Raw genomic sequence first — 19487 nt, 5'->3', positions numbered from 1 at the left:
GGAGAGTCCCCCACCAGTCCCCACACAGATCCCTCTGCCCTATTTCCCACCCCCGGAGAGTCCCCTACCAGTCCCCACACAGATCCCTCTGCCCTATTTCCCACCCCCGGAGAGTCCCCTACCAGTCCCCACACAGATCCCTCTGCCCTATTTCCCCCCACGACAGTCTCCCACCAGTCCCCACACAGATCCCTCTGCCCTATTCCCCCCCACGACAGTCTCCCACCAGTCCCCACACTGATCCCACCGTCCCGCTCCCTACTTGGGAGAGAGCGGGACAGCGGGGCCAGCGCGGGGACCGTCAGCGGCAATTCTACTACAGCTAAACTGCTTTTGTTTTCTCTGGTAAATTACAGCAGGATTATTATTAAAAAGATTTTTCCTCTTGTCTTAGTCCAAATTTTGTAATGCTATATGCTTAAATAACATTAATTGTTTATCCGTAAATACACTAAAAACAATTCTTAATTTTCCCTGCTGAAATGGGGGGGGGGGGGGGGTGTGTCTTATATACCATCAAATACAGTATATATCTTTACCTTCTATGGATGTGTGAGACTGGTTGAGTTCATCTAGAATTTTTGTGTTTTTACTACAATCGCAGCATTTACAGAATTTTGTAATGTGAGAGTACATCCTCAGTCTGAGTGAGAATTCAATACCTCACCAGAGTGCGTCACCTCTCAGCACCTCAAACCCAGATGCAGTTTTTACCAATGAGGCTAAAGTGCACTATGGGGATGTGTTTCCTCCATTGTATATAGTTATAGTCAGTTGTATATATGGAGATGGCCCGCCCATGGATGACTCATACCCTATGACTCCTCCCGCGTGGCCCTGGACCATAAAAGTCGAGCCACCTTTCCCTTGCTGCCATTCCTATCCTGGGATCCGGGCCAGCAAGGTTCTTCTGTGTATTAAAGCCTACCATTCCCTCAGCTTGTCTCTGTAATTACTGGTAGTGCCCTAAGTGCACAACACGAAACTGTTACAGCTTATGGCTCACTTGACCATAGTCGATGTGGCTATCTCTTGAGGTCGAGGATGACGGCCTTCACTCTTTTTGGGCTCTCAGGTGGCTCATGAGCCCAATCTTGACTTTGAAAGATCTTCTGCATTCCTGATCGCCGAAAGACACGAGGAAGATTGACTGGCCCACCGAGCGAAGACGCCTGCAGGGGGTATTTGTTTAATGGGCACTCCAAGAATGGTATGATTCTTCACAAACCAACTAGCTACTTCCAATGGCATGGAAACCATGATGATAACAATTCATTGAAGAAAGCCTGAGTGTCCGAAGATAATGAAGAGGAGCAGGAAAGTTGAAACCTGTGTTTTTTGATGGATGGGAAAGGTTTGGTGAAGGAGAAGTAGGATGATCCTTGCTTCTAGTGCAAGGAATTCAGAGGCACTATGTTCTCCAACTCCCATCAGGGTTTAACTGCCGGTCTTAATGCCGGAAAATCTGTATAGACTTCAAGCGGCCTGTTAAAGGAGCTGATGGTGTCGATAAGTACAATCCTGCCACAATGAAGCCTGTGCCCAAGATGGCACCACCTGTGCTTGGCAATGGTGGCGAGGGATTGCAGACTTCATGGAGTACCAGGGCACCAGAAACGGGGAGAACACCACCCCCCTCCCCCCATCCCATTAATAAGGAGAAGCAGAGGAGACGGTGACCATGGCAGTGGACTAGCGAGGGGCTCAGCAGCTGAAGGACCCACGCAGGCCGCGGGTGACACAGTCAGTGGGGGTGGGGGCCCCACACATCCTGCACCTGCTGGAGACTGGCTCTTGGGAACCAGGTCTCGGAGCCGGGATGCAAGAGGCGCTGAGGGCAAGAAGGGCCTTGGGCCCTAAAGGCTCCTTGATGGTGTTGGAGGTTTGGATGTGGAGGTCAGGTTTGCCGATGGTTCGAACAGGAGTCGGTGCGACTGCAAAGACTGTGGGAAATGCTGGAGGTGAATCCATGTACACTCAGTGACTCTGAAGGGACCCTCTTTTGCTTCTCTTTCTCTCTTACTGTAAGTGGCACTGGGTATCACAAATGGCAACTCCTTGTCTGCCTTACATAGGCCCAAGGCAATATCATGTTATATTACAGGTACATAATCCTTTATCCAGACATCTAAAATCCAAAAAGCTCCAAAAACCGGCGTGGGGGGTGGGAGGTGGGATGGGGTGAGAGACGGCACGCGACTCAAACGGGCGAGGGGGGGGAGATGGCAGTGCGACTGGAAGGGGGGTGGGGGTGGATACGGCAGCACAATTCGGGTGGGCTTAAAACTGGGGCAGCTAGCTTTTGTTCTGAAATCCGGAAAAATCCGAAATTTGGAACACACCATCCCCCAAGGGGTCTGGAGAAAGGATTGTGTACCTGTACACTTTCTGACAACAAAGGAATCTTGAATTTTGATCTTCTTATTGGAAACCCATTACACAGATCGACCACTTTAGTAGCAGCACCTTACCTGGATGAGATCTTCGCTGAGAAGCAGTGAATTCTCACTTCTGGAGAGAAAGCAGAGGGAAAAAAAGACAAAATTAGCCACCTAATTAATTAAAAAATTCATTTCTGGTGGGCGGGAGCTTAATGTGGACATATGTTCACTTCACTTCCCTAAATACCCCTGAAGGTTGTGTTGACATCCTGAACTGCTTGAGGCCATCCGAAAACGAGTTCATCTTTTGGCATAGAACGCAAACCACAGCAGCACAGTGCAATGCCTTCGGCCCACGATGCTATTCCTCCGCAGCAAGCTAATCCTTCCCGACCTCACACCCATAACCCTCTATTTTACTTATATGCCCACCTAAAGGTCTTTTATTGTACCAGCCTCCACCACCAGCAATGCAAGCAGGCGCACACTGTGTATAAAAATAACCTATCTCTGATGTCTCCCCCTAAACCTTCCTCTCCTCACCTTAAACAGATGTTCTTTGGTATTTGCTATTATATCGCCCCTGACTGTCCACCCTACCTAGGTCCCTCTTGATCTTATTGATTCACCTCACATCATTCATAGCCTATAAAGAGAGATCGAGTCCACAGGGACTGTACTTGCTGGAATTTAGAAGAATGAGAGAAGATCTTATAGAAATATATTATGAGAGGCGTAAATAAGATAGAGGTAGGTAAGCTGTTTCCATTGGTGGGGGAGTCTAGAACTAGGGGAGATAGCCTCAAGATTCAGGGGGGTAGATTTAGGATGGAGATGAGGAGGAACTGCTTTTCCCAGAGGGTGGGGAATCTATAGAATTCACTGCCCATTGAAGCAGTGGAGGTGAACTCAGGAAATCGACTTAAGACAAGGTTGGGTAGATATTTATACATAGTAGGGGAAAGGCAGGTCGGTGGAGATGAGCCGATCATCAGATCAGCCGTGATCTAACTGAATGGCAGAGCAGGCTCAATGGGCCGGATGGCCAACTCCTGCTCCTCTTTCTTATATTCAATAGTTGGAGATTGTTGGAGGAACATCATCTCAGCCCCAAGAGTTATTGCAGATGTTCCTTAGAGCAGTGCTGAGACCCACCCATCTTTGATTGGTACACCAATGGGCTTCCCTCCATCTTAAAGTCAGAAGTGGGGCATGTTTACTTGCTGGGTGCATCCCAACGTGGGACAGGAATCCCCTCCAGATCAGAAGAAACTGCAGAAGGTGGTGAATGCAGCTCAGAATTTTCCTCCCCTCCTTGGACACCATTGACATCTCCCACTGCCTGGAAAAGGCAGCCAACACATTGAACGACCCCGGACGCATCTCTTCTCACTCTTCCCATTGGGGAGAAAGTTTAAAATGATGTATATTTGAATCATCAGGCTCCTGAACGACCCCCATAACAGCGACTTCATGCTGCCCTTGCTTGGAGTGAACTGATCTTCCTTTTCAGTGTATCCCTGTTTGCTCTTTCCATGGCTGAATGAATAGATCATAGAACAGTACAGCACAGCACAGACCCTTTGGCTCTCAATGTTGTGCCGACCTATATATTTCTACATAAAAACAAAGCTCTACCTACCCCGTAACCCTCTATTTTTCTTTCATGTCCCTGTCTGAGTCTCTTAAATGCCCCTAATGTTCCACCCCTGGTGAGGCATTCCAGGCACCCACAACTTTCTGTGTAAAAAAAAACTTACTCCTGATATCTCCCCTAAACTTTCCTCCCTTCATTATGTTAGAAATAACGCATTACCACACTTCCAGGAAAAGGAATCTCAGGTTGACAAAGTATATAGATGTGTTTTTGGGAGATAAATTGGCAAAGGTTTGTTAGAGAAGGTAACATACAAACACTTTAAAACAGATCTTATTTAAAATACTGGAGTTCTGCCCCATGCTAGACATGTTGGGGCCAACAGTCTTTACAAGAGCTTTGGAGAGTGCCCAGGAGACTTCACTAATGGATTGTTCTTTACAAAAAGGTAAGAGATGAAAGATCTTGCCAGAGCCACCTTCTGTCTGGAAGATAACTTGCTGTTCTAAGAGGGTCATGTAGTTTTGCAAGCAGAGAGAGTCAAACAGGCTTCAAGTGAGTGAGAGAGAGATCGATCACTTCTACAATGTTACAGCCAGTAACAACATCTGGGACTGGAAGAGTTCAAGTTGGCAAGCTTGTGGAAAGCCCCATTTGGAAGACAGGTTTGTAAGTGCTTTGTTCAGTCTGGCCAAAGCCCTTGTGGTTCATACAAGAGGAGAGGACTGGCTGTCACTTGGAACAAGAGAAACAAAAAGGCACTCTGTGGTGACCTGAAAGAAAGAGGTTATCATCTGGAGAACCCTGATGGGGCAAGTTTCATCAGCAGGACAATGGAGTGGCTGATTAAAAAGGAATCAGTTGTGGATGTCCTGGAACAACAAATCTCTCTCTCTGAAAACCAACAAGAACCTTCCTGAGCTGTAATCATTTACCTTTCGAGCACCAAAGCCTGGCGACCTTTATAAATGTTAAATTCTGTGCACAGTATAAGAATTGCTTGCAACCAGTGAACTTGGAGGAATGAGAAGTGAGATTGGACTGTGAACCAAAGAACTTTTCTGAACTTACACACACATTACACACATGTGCACTTAGAATTAGAAGGGGGTTAAGTTAGGTTAGTTATGTCAATAGTGATAAGTTAAAGTTTTTTTCTATTTTCATGTTTAAAGATAATTAAAAGCAACTTTTGTTCAAGTGACCATTTGTCTTGGCGAATATCTATTGCTGCTGGGTTTTGGGGTCTTCTGGGCTCGTAACATATGTCATGTCCTGTATGTCAAGTCACCTTTATTTATCGTTAATCCCATGCTCGGTCGGTAAAGATGAGGTAGTGTTTCTTCAGGATCATGAAGCATATTTACATAAATATAAGTTAGAATAGAAGTCAAACACATTAAAATATCATAATTTTAAGACGTATACATTAACAGTCCACAGTACATTGTCCACATCTGTTCTGGGAATTCAGGAAACTGATGGCTTGCATGAAAAATCTGTTGCTCAATCTGGATGTAAGAGCCTGAGTGCTACGATCCCTCCTACCAGACGGCAGAAGGGAGAACAGTTTACGTGAGGGGTGTGTGGAGTCCTTCAAGGTTTATTTCTTTCTGGGGGCATCGTGTGTTGTCGATGTCCTTCATGCAAGGAAGGGAGCCCCCAAGGATTGTCTCCGTTGTCTTCACTCTCCTCTGCACTGTGTACTCTGACAATAAATCTGAAATCTGAGTCTGTTCATAGAAGAACCCTTCATACAGTATGAGGTATTTTTGGACAAAGTTAACCTTAAAACTTAGACTGGCAGCAGGGTTGGCGTGGCAACGCCTTTACAGCTCTAGCGATCAGGGCTGGGATTCGAATCCCACGCTGTCTGTAAGGAGTTTGTATGTTTTTCCTGTGTCTGCGTGGGTTTTCCCTGGGGGCTCCAGTTTTCTCCCACCCTCCAAAAACTTACTGGGGGGGGGGGGTTGTAGGTTAGTTGGGTGTAAATTGGGCAGCACGGACTCTTGGGTTGAAATGTCCTGGTATTGCATCATATGTCTAAATTTAAAAAAATTAATGACCATTATCACCTCTCTCAGTATCAACGTCAATGACCAGAAATTCCCGCAGCCCAGCAATGTAAACACAGAGGTTGTACTGAGTGACTATCCCTGTAACATCCCAAAATATCTCCAGTATCTACAAGAGGCAGATCAGGAGTGTGATGGGACACTCTCCTCTTGCCTGGTTGAGTGGAACTCCAACAACAGTCAGATTTATTGTCAGAATACACACATGGCATCACACACATGGCATCACACACATGGCATCACACACAACCCTGAGGTTCCCTTTTCCTGTGGGTGCGGCAGAATTACCATTAACCGGTAGTGCAAAAAATAAACTGTACACAGCGTAAATGTAAACAAATAAAGAAATGAAGCAGATAATGAATGTAAACAAACTGTGCAATAGAGAGAATAAAAAAGAAAATCAATAAAGTGCACAGGTAAGAGGTAAATCTGTAGACACCTGAAGCCTGAAATATCAGTTATGTATTTTTATCTTTGCTACTTAAAGGACACGGTTTGACCTGCTGATTTTCTCCAGCATTTTGTGTTTTTACTTTGCTCAAGTAAGGGTCCTTAAATGAGTCCCTGATTGAGTTTGTTGTTGAGGAGTCTGATGGTGGAGGGCGACCACAGTGTGGGGTGGATCCTTGATGATTGCTGCTGCTCTCCAATGGCAGTGTTCCGGGTAGATGTGCTCAATAGTGGGGAAGAGTTTGGCCTGTGATGTCCTGGGCTGTGTCCACTACCTTTTGGAGGCCTTTATGGTCAGGGCTATTGGTGTTCCCATACCAGACCGTGATGCAGCCGGTCAGCACACTTTCCACCACACCACAAATTTGGCAGGGTTTCTAGTGTCATATCAAACTCCGCAAACTCCTGAGGAAGAAGACGCGCTGATGTGCTTTCTTCACGATGCCATTAATGTGTTTGGTCCAAGAAAGATCCTCCGAGATAGTCAAGAAGCGTCGCTCCACCCTAGACAACACAGCCTATTTCCAACTATTAAATGATCACAAAGTGATCCAATTTCTCACCCTGCTCTCCACATGCAGGATTGAATTCTCTAGCCAGCAAAGTGGTGTAGGTAGTAGAGTTGCAGCCTCAAATCTCCAGCAAACCAGGTTCAGTCCTAGCCTCTGGTGCTTTGTGTGTGGAGTTTGCACGTCCTCACTCTCATATATAATCACAGCACAGAAAGAGGCCATCCCGGCCCTACTCGTCTGCACTGAACCATGTACCCTCCTCTCGATCCACCAACTTGCACCTTGCCTATAATCCACCATTTCGCTCCCACATCCATATACCTATCCAATTTTTCCTTTCAATGAGGAAAAACATTGGTGATCTTTGAATTTTTTTTTATTGGAGACACAGCATTGCAACCATGAGCCTGCGGCACCCAAATACTCCAATGAACCGACAGGCCCCGTATGCTTTTGGAGGGTGGGAGGAAACAGGAAGACCCAGAAGAAACCCACGAGGACACAAGGAGGATGTACAAACTCCTCACAGAAAGCAGTGGGTTCAAGCCTGGGTCACTGGCATTTTAATAGCGCTGTGCTAACCGCTGCACTAACCGGGTTGCTCTTGGTGTCGGGAGCATGGCGTTAATCACTACGCTAAACTTGCTGCATTTGGGTGAAGAGCTGTTCTGTGCTCTACGCTGCAGGGATGTTAGAATGGTGGAGAGCCTCAAAAGGAAATAAGCCCACACTTCATTTAGATTTGTTAATAGTTTGCCGATTTTACACCATAACATTGCATAAATTTTACACCAGAGAGATTTTTCTCTCTCTAAAACCACAATGGAGATCGATTGTGATTAAAATCTAGGGAGCAGGCCACGGTGCAACTTCATAGAGGCAAATGCATCTGGTATAGAGAGAGTTGGGATCCTGATGTTCAGCTGCCCTTTGAGAAGAGATGACTTGTGTTCACGAGATATAGGAGCTGCCTCTACCATTCTAATCATGAGCTGATCCATCCTTTCCACTCAACCCCACTCCCCATAACCCTTGATACTCTGACTAATCAGATAACTGTCCATCTCTGCCTTAAGTACACCCAACGACCTCGCTTCATCAAGTTCCACAGACTCACGGCCCTCCTACCTAAGAAATTATTCCGCATCTCTCTTTTAAATTGACACAGTTATATCCTGAAGTTGAGGCCTCTTGTCCTCATCTTCCCTGTCCTGGGAAACGTTCTTGCCTCATCTACTCTGTCCAGGCCTTTCAGCATTTGAAATGTCTCTATGAGGTTCCTCCCTCATCCTGTATTCCAATGAATACAGTCCAAGAGACGACTGTGGTGATGCAACCACTACACTGGCCGCACTGGCCTACTGCAGGGGGGCAACCACTGAACCTGCAGGTAGGCAACCTGGGAGGCTGGCCCCACCTGTCGGCTACCAATCACCGGCCCGTATAAAGACTTCAGCTGGCCCCTTTGGAGAGTCAGACAAGTGGAGCCAGCAAAGATACTGAGCCTGGTGTGTACAAGTTTAAGTTCATTAAAGCCTGCTGTACAGTCTATGGACTTTGCATCAGAATTATTTGTACAGCAGCGGTCACATCGACAATCGTTCTTCAGATGCTAACCCTTTTCTAGTAAATCTTCTTTGATGCCAACGCGTCTTTTCTCAAATAACGTGCCCAAAATTGTACACGGTATTCCAGAGAGGTTGCACTCATGTCAGCATCACATTTCCTGAGAGCCACAGACTGGCCTAGGCGACTTTTGACTTTTGCTTCAGGAGCTCGTTGAATCCCTGAGGGAGAAGGCCACAGAAACTGAAAGCAGCAAACGCTCGGGGAGCTTTCCATCAGAATATATTCAGGAATATTCTGTGTGGGGAACACTTGAGCGTTCTGGAAGTGGGCAGTGGTACTGGTGAAGGGTGCAACGGGTGTCTTCCGGAAATAGTTAAACTTTTATGAAAGGGGCTAAGTCAGGGGTTTTCAAACATTTTCTTTCCACTCACGTACCACTTTAAGTAGTCCCTATGCCATCGGTGCTCTGTGATTACTTGAGGTGGGATGTGAGTAGAAAAAAAAGATTTGAAAACCACTGTTTTAATCGTCCCTAATTGACTCGTTAATGTGCTGTGCCTATTTGACAATGGAAGCACTGAGAGCTTCATTCAGCCAGACACTGTACTGCACTACTCTCTCGGGATGAAGCCCGCAAGTCAATGTCTCTTTAGTGTCTCAGTACCACTCAGCAGAAGTTCGTGGCAGTTGTACAGTAACACTGACTGTCCAGGGCACGGTTTACCATAACATTACACTCCTCGCACTGCCACAGCTCTGCACACCCATCCTACTGGGATTAGACTTCCAGTGTAACTTGAAGAGCGTCACCAAGGAGTACGACAGGCCCCACCCTCCCCTCACGGTCTGTATAGAGCAGTTTTTAAACCACCCACCCCCCCTCACTACACACCGACCAGCAGACCCAAACCCAATCACCGCGTCCAACATGTGGCCTCTCCACAGTCCAGATCTCCCCTCACTCCTATTTTCCAATCTCACCCTGACTGTAAGCTCGTCGCCACTAAAAGTCACCAATATAGCTCCAGGGACAGGGCATTTATTAAGTCAGAGATGAGATGCCTCCTTGCTGAGGGAAGTAATAGAATAGGGTATGAGCCCATGGAGAGCCCAGGTAATGGTGGTGAAGAGTGGGGAGAAATACCGGATGGTCATAGATTACTCCCAGACCATCAACAGGTTCACCCGGCTGGATGCATACTCCTTGCCCCACATGGTGAACCAGATCGCACCATAGACCTTAAGTCTGCATACCACCAGCTACTCATCCGCCCCGAAGACCGCCAGTACACCGCCTTCGCGGCAGATGGCCAACTGTACCATTTCCTGAGAGTCCCTTCTGGGGTCACGAATGGGGTGTCGGTCTTTCAAAGGGAGATGGATCAGATGGTGAATGAACACGGACTGTGGGCCACTTTCCCATACCTCGTCAACATCACCATCTGTGGCCATGATCAGCAGGACCGTGATAGGAACTTCCAAAAATTCCTACACATGACAAAACGCCTCAACCTGATGTCTTCAGCACATGTTGCCTGGCTCTACATGGCTGTGTTATGGAGAACTGAGTAATCAGCCCCAACCCTGAGCGCATGTGCCCCGTTAGAACTTTCGCTGCCTCAAGGCCCTGAAAAGGTGCCTGGGGTTTTTCCTCTTATTACACTCAGTGGGTCCCCAGTTATGCGGAGAAGGCTCGACCCCCTCATTGGGGCCACCAAATTCCCCCTGTCAGCACAAGCCCGCAAGACATTCGACTGTATCAAAGCCAACAACGCAAAGGCCACGATGCACACAGTGGATGAGTCCACCCCATTCCAGGTGGAGAGCAATGCATCGGACTTTGCCCTGGCCATCACACTTAACCAGGTGGGCAGGGCCGTGGCGTTTTTATCACACATCCTCCAGGGCCCTGAGATCCAGCTCTCCTCCATCGAGAAAGAGGCCCAGGCTATCGTTGAAGCAGTACGGCTCTGGAGACATTATCTCGCTGGTAAGCATTTTACCCGGCTGACTGACCCTCGGGAAGTCGCCTTCATGTTTAATAATCAGCAGTGGGGTAAAATTGAAAATTATAAAATCCTGAGGTGGAGAATCAAGCTCTCCACCTATAATTATGACATACTGTACTGGCCCGGTAAGCTCAACAAGCCCTTGGATGCCCTGTATCGGGGGACGTGCCAGTGTGCAGATGGACCAGATGCAGGCATTGCACGATGGCCTCTGCCTTCCAGGGATCACCTGTTTTCCTTATTTCCTCAAGGCCCGCAATCTCCCCTACTTCATTGAGGACATCAGATCACTGACCAAAATTTTCCGGGTCTGCGCAGAGCGCAAACTGCGTTTTTATCAGCCCAACTGGTCACACCTGATCAATGCAACTCACCCCTTTGAATGTCTGAGTGTGGACTTCAAAGGACCCCTACTTCATCACTATCATCGATGAGCACTCGCGGTTCCCCTTTGGCATCCCTTGCCCGAACATGACTGCAGCTACCGTCATAAAGTTTCTGAACAATTTTTGGATACCCCTACTACGTCCAAAGTGACAGGACTTCGTCCTTCCTGAGCGACGTGCTGCAACAATATTTGCTGTCCAAGGGCATCGCCTCTAGGCAGACCACCAGTTATAACCCCAAAGGGAATGGCCAGGTAGAGCAGGAGAATGGCACGGTCTGGAAGGCAGTACTACTGGCCTTAAAGTCCAAGGGACTCCCCGTCCCCCACTGGCAGACGGTCCTCCCAGAGGTCCTTAATGCTATCCAGTTGCTCCTGTGTTTGGCCACCTCATGAAGGTCTCTTTATATTCCCCAAGAGATCGGTGCCGGGAACTACCTTCCCCTCTTGGCTGATGTTCCTGGGCCTGTCCTACTCCGCAGGCATGTGAGGACCCATATGTCAGACCCTCTGGTCAAGAGGGTCCAGCTGCTCCATGCTAACCCACAGAACATCTATGTGGGATTCCTGGACGGATGCGAGGACACAGTATTCATCCAGGACCTGGCACACACAGGAACATCTGGCCACTCCCCCAATCAGCTGACAGGTACACCCCCCCCCCAGCTCTCCAGGGCCTCATTTCCCTACCCCCACCATCCCTGCGAACCTGACTGCCAACACACACACATATCCATCCTCCCGGCTCAACCGAATACCCCAGCTGGGCCAACCGAGATGGATCAGCTAGAGCCACCCGGACGCCCAGAAGGGGACGCACCAGTCACAACGCCAAAAGAGACCACTGGATAGACTGAACTTATGAGGTCGGCAGACTGCACCACACCGCGCACCCCCCCTCCCCCCCGGGAGTTCTTTTTAAAAAGAGGAGGTGAATGTGGTAAACCATTATTGCTTATGTAAATGACATGACCTTTTCTGGTTGATCCTGTTCTCACTGGCCATCTCGTGACTCCTCCACTTTCTCCCCCATAAAGGCTGTCATGCCACATTCCTGCCCCCAGTTCGAGTCCGGGTCTGTGTGAGTGACCAACACGAGGGATGTTGGCCATCTCTTACTAATAAAAGCCTTCAGTTCCGGTAACTTCAGCGTTTGTGCAATTGATCGTGCATCAGACATACAGCACAGTTACAGGCTATTTCAGCCCATGAGCCTTGGAGGGGGTTCTCCAGGAGTCCTGGGAGGGAAAAGTGATGCTCCCAATACTGTTACAGGGCCAGGACCCAATCTACAGCCAATTAACCTACACTCCCAGATCATTTTTAATGTAGTCGTACGTGGTAAAGGCTGGTCTGCTAAAATAGGAAGAAAGAAAACATTCAATTTCACCAGAGCTTTCAGGGTTCCTGGAATAGTTTCACAATCAGTGAAGTGCTTCTGAAGTGAGATCTCTGTGGTAATGGAGAAGACAGCAGGCCCCCAAGTCCACAGCGAGTTCCCACAAATGGAGATGTGATAACAAGCAAGGCATTTACTTCTGTGATAAATCTTGGCTGGACTGGTGGTGAAGAGAACTTTTCTGTGTCAGAGAGACTGACATTAACTTTATACTTCCTTGAAAATGAGCTCAGACTTCCTCAACCTCACAGCGAAGAGATAGCTCCAGCTATAGTCCTAAAGAACCAAGACCATTTCATGAAAACAGCTAACGTAAGCATTAAGAACTCACGTAAACCATATAGAAAGTCGGACTCTCTCAAAATCTGCATCCAAAAGATTCTGGGATACATCATTCAGCACGAGTGCACCAATTATTCCATAGTTTTCATTTTAAACAAGGATTCTTTAAATTCAAACTGTCCCAATATGCATGCACACTCAGGCAAGCACACTCACGCACATGCACACGCGCACACACACATGCACGCATGCACACCATGTACGCACGCGCACGCACACACGCACACCATACACACACACCTGTGCAAGTGAGGTGGTTGGGTGTCTTTAAAGCAGCGATTGACAGGGATTTGATTAGTCCAGGCATCAAGGGTTACAGGGAAAAGGCCGGGGAGTGGGGACTGGATCAGCTCATGATAAAAATGGTCGAGCAGGTTCAATGGGCTGATCGGCCTACTTCTGCTCCTTTATCACTTACACATGTATGTTAAGGCTGGGAGTCGGAGGAAGGACCAGCCATGGAGAATGGTGGCTTAACTTTTATTATTAGGTGTGCCACAAATCTCTGTATGGCAGACTCAAGCTGCACATGGACAACATGATGGAACATTTCTTTTTTGCAAATTTAGCATCTGGGCATCATTGAAAAGACCTGCATTTACTGTCCCCTTGCTAATTACCTCTTGAAAAATGCGGTGGTGGAGCCACCTTCTTGAACCACTGCTTAGTTGGGAGACCTGGGACTCGACCCAGCAGCAATGCAAAACTCAGTAACTCTCCGTAGTAGAAACACAATGCCGGAGAAACTCAGCAGGTCAAGCACTGAGCAAAGGTAGGTAAAGATACATGACTAACGTTTCGGCCTTGAGCCCTTCATCACGGTATGGACCCTTGATAAGCTAACTATCTGCAAGTCCCCGTGGTCTTGGAGGGGGTTCTCCAGGAGTCCTGGGAGGGAAAAGTGATGCTCCCAATGCTGTTACAGGGCCAGGACCCAGCTTCAAATCTGGCGCAGTCTGTAAGGGGCTTGCATGTTCTCCGCATGACAGAGTGGGTTTTCCCCACGAGCTCCAGTTTTATCCCATCCTCCAAAACATACGGAGGGTGGTACGATAATTGGGCGGCATGGCCAGAATGGGCTTTCACTAAATAAATAAACTGACTTTGTCCTTCTTGATTGTAGAGATGGTGGGAGGTGCTGATGGACAGGTCTGGAGGAGGATGACTCCGTGGGCTGGTGACTGGAGGAAATGGCAATGGGGCCAATTAAGCAGACTTTGTTGGGTGGGGAAGGGGGCGCGATGCTTTCTGCATTATCACCCAGCGAGTCGAGGGGCTGAGATTCCCCCAGCTCTGCTGATTCGTGACTTGCGGAAATGACTTGGGGCATTTTGCTTTCACTCATTTGTTCCCAGGATGTAGCTTTTGCCGGGGCAGCCTGCATTAGTTGTCCATCCCGCCTCCCACAGCTAAGCACAGTTGATAAGACCCTCTGAATCCAACAGTCAAAGCGATTGAGCACAGTCTTGATAAGTATTTTCCAAGTTTGTATAATCTTCCCCACCTGTCCTGGCGGGTTTCAGTCTAACTCTTCTAGGCTAAAGTGAGTACTCCTGATGATCCAATCTCTGCCCTGCCATTGTGGCCACACTATGTAAGAGGCCAAGGTCTTTAACTTTCAGTTTGTCAGTGTCAAGGCACTCAGCAGCATTGTCTTAACCACAATGTAGCTGTTTATCAAGACTGTTGTAGAGAGTGGGGTGGGGGGTGGGGGGCGGTGGGGGAACCAGGGGAAGAGAGAACACATTCCTGCGTTATGAGGGTGCATTAAAGTTCATTAAGGTTGGAAGAAAGACTCATGCCTCCACTCTCTTGCATCATCTCACCTCCAGCTGCGTGCAGTCAGGCATTTTATCCTCACAAGCATTTACTACCTGACAGGAGAAACTCCCTGCTCTTTATTGTAACGAGAGAGCTTTGCTGCAGTTGAGCATTTTAACTTCCTAAATCGAGAGAAAGAAAACATTGAGGAAGAGATTTAAAAACAAAACGCGTGATGGTCCTACCTGCCTGAGGTGTGGTTGGCAAGCTGTAGCATCCGGTTGAACTGCTTCTTCATCATTTTGAAGACGTTTTCCTTGGATACCTAAGTGTCCGCTGGTTAGCTTGAAGCTGCAGTCTCTCCGTCACTGCACGGTCTGCTGGTACGAGTGTAGCTAATGTTTCCAATTTCCCCTCCCACAGGAAGGGAAACTTCCCTTAAAGTGACACTGCCATTGGTGAGACAGTTGAGCGGTAAAGGAGAGTGAGAAACTCTGCACGACTGTCATGAGAGTTGGTGTCACCCGGTGCGGTAACTTGTGGTGTTCCCCCCGCCCCCCCCCACCATGGACCTCCTCCCGTACCAGACCATCCAGAATCCTTAGTAATGTTTAATTTTACCCATAAATTGTAATTCCCATAGATCACTGAATGCAACAGCACTAGTAGTGAGATAAACGACAAGCAAAATTACAGTGACACGCACAGACTAAATGTATTTACAAATACTAAAACACCAGAACATTTGACAAAAGCAGTGACTGCAAAAACACCAGCAGCGACAAAAACAACAGCACGTGGTTGCAGTGCGTGCAGATGAAATTACATGATTGGAAGGGTCCTTGTCATTGGGGAATAAAGACAGCTCTGGCCAGAGCATGTTGGAAAGTTCAAAAAGTAAATGAGCATCGAGTTTTAGCCTTGTAGGTACATTGATATATGTGAGCCGGGCTTACGGAAAATGTTTTTGTTGTTCTAATGAGCTACAGGGATGTTTTTATAAAGAATAATATATTTCTGCTAAAACACTGCACAAAAATTTTATAGACAGTCATTTTGGTGTCACCCCCTCTGAGGGTGTCACCCAGTGTGGTCTGCACCCCACTAATGACACCAGTGCATGATGTCTCTTGCCATCCTTGAAAGCACTTGGCTGCATTGGCCTTGTGGGATTTTTTTTAAAGAAACGGTGTTGGCTGGTGTCAATGAGGTTGCATGCTCGTTCTCAGTCAATACATTTGTGGGGTAAAGTCCCATTCTGTGCATCATGAGAACGGAATCTTCAAACATGTTATTGAGGGAGAATTGGAGATTCCATTTTTTGGATTAGATCTCAGACTGTGGATGTCAAAGATTCTATTTCTTCTCCTTCCCCCTGTCTCCTTTCTTCCAGCTCTCCACCCCCTTCACAGAGCCGTTCCCCCCTCCCCTGTTTGCTGGTGTGCCCTCCCTCCCTTATCCACCTGTTATCTCCTGTCTGTGGGTCCGTGCTCTTCTCCCTGGCCCTCTACCCTGACCATTTTGTTAGGGAGCCTGCCTACATATTATCCGTACCTCGGTGAAGGATTCAGGCTCAAAATATTGGTTATGTGGTGTGGTGATACAACCACTGGACTGTCGGTGACTGCCTGAGGCCTGTCCGCACTCCCACACCGCCTCCTGCAGGGAGATTGGCTCCACCTACTCCCTGCCAATCACCAGCCCCACATAAAGGCTCACGTCGGCCCTTGGGGAGGAGCAGAGCACACGGAGCCAGAAAGGATACAGAACCTGGTGTGCCAGTTTTAAACTAATTAAAGCCTGCAGCACTGCCTTTTGCTGTTTGGGTCTGTTTGTTTGCACTGCACCGCACCACATGCGTCTATCTTTGCTACATAAAGGACACTGTTTGACCTGCTAAGTTTCTCCAGCGCCACGTTGTTATTTCAACCATGGTGACTGCAGACTTTTGTGTTTTACTTTTATCTCGTGGAATTAATTTACTGCTGTCCAGTGAAGCAGAACTGTGATTGTAGTAAAAGCATTGAGATGCTGGATGAACTCAGCTGGTCTCACAGCACCTGTAGGAGGTAAAGATCTATCACCAACATTTCGGGCCCGAGCCCCTCTTTGAGCTAACCACACTGCGAGAAAGGGCTCAGGCCTGAAATGTCAGTCATAGATCTTTGCCTCCCACGGATGCTGTGAGAGTGGCTGAGTTCCTCCAGCATCTCTGTGCTTTCATTTTGCTGTTACCCACCTGATGATCTTACCTCACTCAAGATCAGGAAACAACAGATCTGGTAATTAGCGGTTTACTGCGGATATTAGGTGCGGGCCGTTAAACAAGAAAACCAGCGGGTGCTGGGCTCTGGTGCAGCATGAGGCACATGTTTCCCTGCATTTCACTGGTGCCTAATGTGCAAGAACACTTCTTTGGAGAAATGAACTCTGGGAAAACTGTAAGTGTTACCAAAGTAGAAGATGCTTAAAATACTCAGCAGATCAGGCAGCGTCTGTAGAGGGACAAATGGGGATTATTTCAGCTGGTTGCCCTTACATAAATACTGGAAAAAGTTAGCAATAAACAAGGGGAAAGTGAGGATGGGTGAGAAAGAGAGCACGATATACAAGGGCAGCACGGGTGGCGCAACACCTTTACAGAGCCAGTGATCGGGACCAGGATTTAAGCCCGGCACTGTCTGGAAGGAGTTTGTACATTCTCCCCGTGTCTGCATGGGTTTTCCCCAGGGGCTCTGGTTTCCTCCCACCATTCAAAATGTACAGGGTGTGGTGATACACCTCTAGCCTACAGCAGGGGGCAATCTCTGTTCCTGCAGGAAGATCACCGGAGGACAGACGACACCTGGCCGACTGTCCATCAGCCAACCTGAATACACCTAACTCCACCTGCCTGGCTGTCAATCAATTGCCCAGGATATAATCCTGAGCCAGCCTATCCTGAGCCAGTCACACGGAAGTCACCAGTACAGCTATCACTGTAGCAGAGACTTTTAACTGAATAAAGCCTGTTGTACAGTCTTTCTCGAGTTTGTGTATGCTTCCTGCTGCAGCAGTGCGTCACACATGGTTGTAGGTTAATTGGGTGCATTTCGGTGGCACAGACTCGTGGGCTGAAAGGGCCTGTTACCATGCTGTATGTCTGAATTTTAAAAAAAGTAAAATCTAATATGCTGGAGATCAGATATCAGATTTATTGTCGGAGTACATACATTACATCATATACAACGTGAGATTCTTTCTCCTGTGGGTGAGGCAGAATTACCACTTATTGGTAGTACAAAAAAAACCCAGTACTCAATGTACAAATAAAGAAATGTAAACAAATGGCACAGTTAGCGCAACACACTTACAGTGTCAGTAACCCAGGATTTGAATCCCGTGCTGTCTGTAAAGAGTTTGTACATTCTCCTTTGACTGTGTGGGTTTCCTCTGGGGACTCCAGTTTCCTCCAGTGTTCAAAATGTACTGGGGCTGGAGGTCAATTGGGTGTGACTGGGTTGCACTGGTTTGTTGGCCAAAACTGTGCTGAATGTCTCATTTAAACATTTTAAAATTAATTTTAAAAACTGACTGTGCAATACAGAGAAAAATAATAAAACAGTAAAGTACACAAGTAAGAGTCGATAAATGAGTCCCCGATTGAGTTTGTCATTGAGGAATCAAATGGTGGAGGGGTAGCAGCTGTTCCCCTGAACCTGGTGGTGTGAGTCTTGTGGCACTGACACCTCTTTCCTGATGGCAGCAGTGAGAACAGAGCATGTGCTGGGTGGTGTAGATCCCTGATGATTGCTGCTGCTCTCCGACAGTAGCGTTCCCTGTAGATGTCCTCGATGGTGGGGAGGGTCTTGCCTGCGATGTCCTGGGCTGCGACCACTACCTTTTGCAGGGCTTTGCACTTGGGGCAGTTGGTGTCCCCCATACCAGACTGTGTTGTACTGGTCAGCACACTTTCCACCACACATCTCTAGAAATTTTCCAGGGTTTCCGATGTCATACCGAACCTCTGCAAACTCCTGAAGAAATAGAGGTGATGACGTGCTTTCTTCATGAGGAGAGACAATAAAATCAGTGCTTTTACAGGATGAATTCTAATAATTGGAAATCCCCATAAAGGCGGTTATGCCCAAACCCTCCCTCAGTACCTGCCTTGGAACCAGACCAGCAAAATGCAAGCTGTGCTGACACTTTAAGGTGATTAAAGCCTATTAATCATGACTCTCTGTCCAATGTGGTTGATCGATAGCGCTACACAGAGGTCAAGAAAAAAATAGAACATAAAACATAGAACAGTACTGAACAGGAAAAGCCCTGCAGAAAAACATGATGGCCAAATTAAACTAAAGTCCTGCTGTTTGCACATGATCCATATCCCTGTACTCCCTGTATAATCATGTGTCTATCTAGACCAGTCATTCTCAACCTTTTTAAAGGGCTACGGCCCCCTACTTAATGGGCCATCTTCCCCGTGAGGCAGTCAGGTTTAGATGGTTTCTTCCATACTTCTCTCCTACCAACTACATAAAAATGTTTTAAAAAATCTGAGTAAAATACAAAAGTCTGTAGCCACCGTGGCTGAAGTAAAAACACAGGCCAAATAGTGTCATTTATCTAGCAAAGATGTAACCAATGTTTTGGGCTTCAGCCCTTCATCGAGTAAAATGTAGGCAGGTGCCTGATTTCTCCAAAGCTGTGTTTTTATATAAAAAAACACGATTTCAGTCCGTGGCCCCCCTTAAATATGTAGTGTCCCCATGGTGGGGTGGGGGTCGGGATGTATGGTCCCCATTGAGAATAGCTGATCTGGAAGCCTCTTAAACACTGCTATGGCATCTACCTCCACCACGATCCCTGGCAGCTCGTTCCAGGCGCCCACCACTCTCTGTGTAAAATACTTTCAGATTTAATGTCAAAGTACATACATGACATCACATACAGCCCTGAGGTTCCTTATTCCTGCGGGCGCGGCAGAATCACCACTTATTGGTAGTGCAAAAAGTAAAC

At 47.4% G+C, this 19487-nt stretch overlaps 1 protein-coding gene across 1 annotated transcript in view; it reads right to left on the bottom strand.

Annotated features, from left to right (window-relative positions):
• Positions 1–14885, bottom strand: part of LOC138748398 (SH3 domain-binding protein 1-like) — a 75033-nt gene extending 60148 nt beyond the window's left edge. The window contains exons 1-2 of the mRNA XM_069908520.1: positions 14729–14885; positions 2472–2511 (exon numbers count right to left, since the gene is read on the bottom strand). Coding sequence (XP_069764621.1) covers positions 2472–2511; positions 14729–14784 — 96 coding nt within the window. The 5' untranslated portion in view covers positions 14785–14885. The remainder of the gene's footprint in view (positions 1–2471; positions 2512–14728) is intronic.
• Between the last annotated feature and the right edge of the window lie 4602 nt (positions 14886–19487).

This window comes from Narcine bancroftii, chromosome 13, assembly GCF_036971445.1.
Source record: "Narcine bancroftii isolate sNarBan1 chromosome 13, sNarBan1.hap1, whole genome shotgun sequence".
Lineage (NCBI taxonomy): Eukaryota > Metazoa > Chordata > Chondrichthyes > Torpediniformes > Narcinidae > Narcine > Narcine bancroftii.
This window is presented reverse-complemented; position numbering and strand designations above follow the sequence as displayed.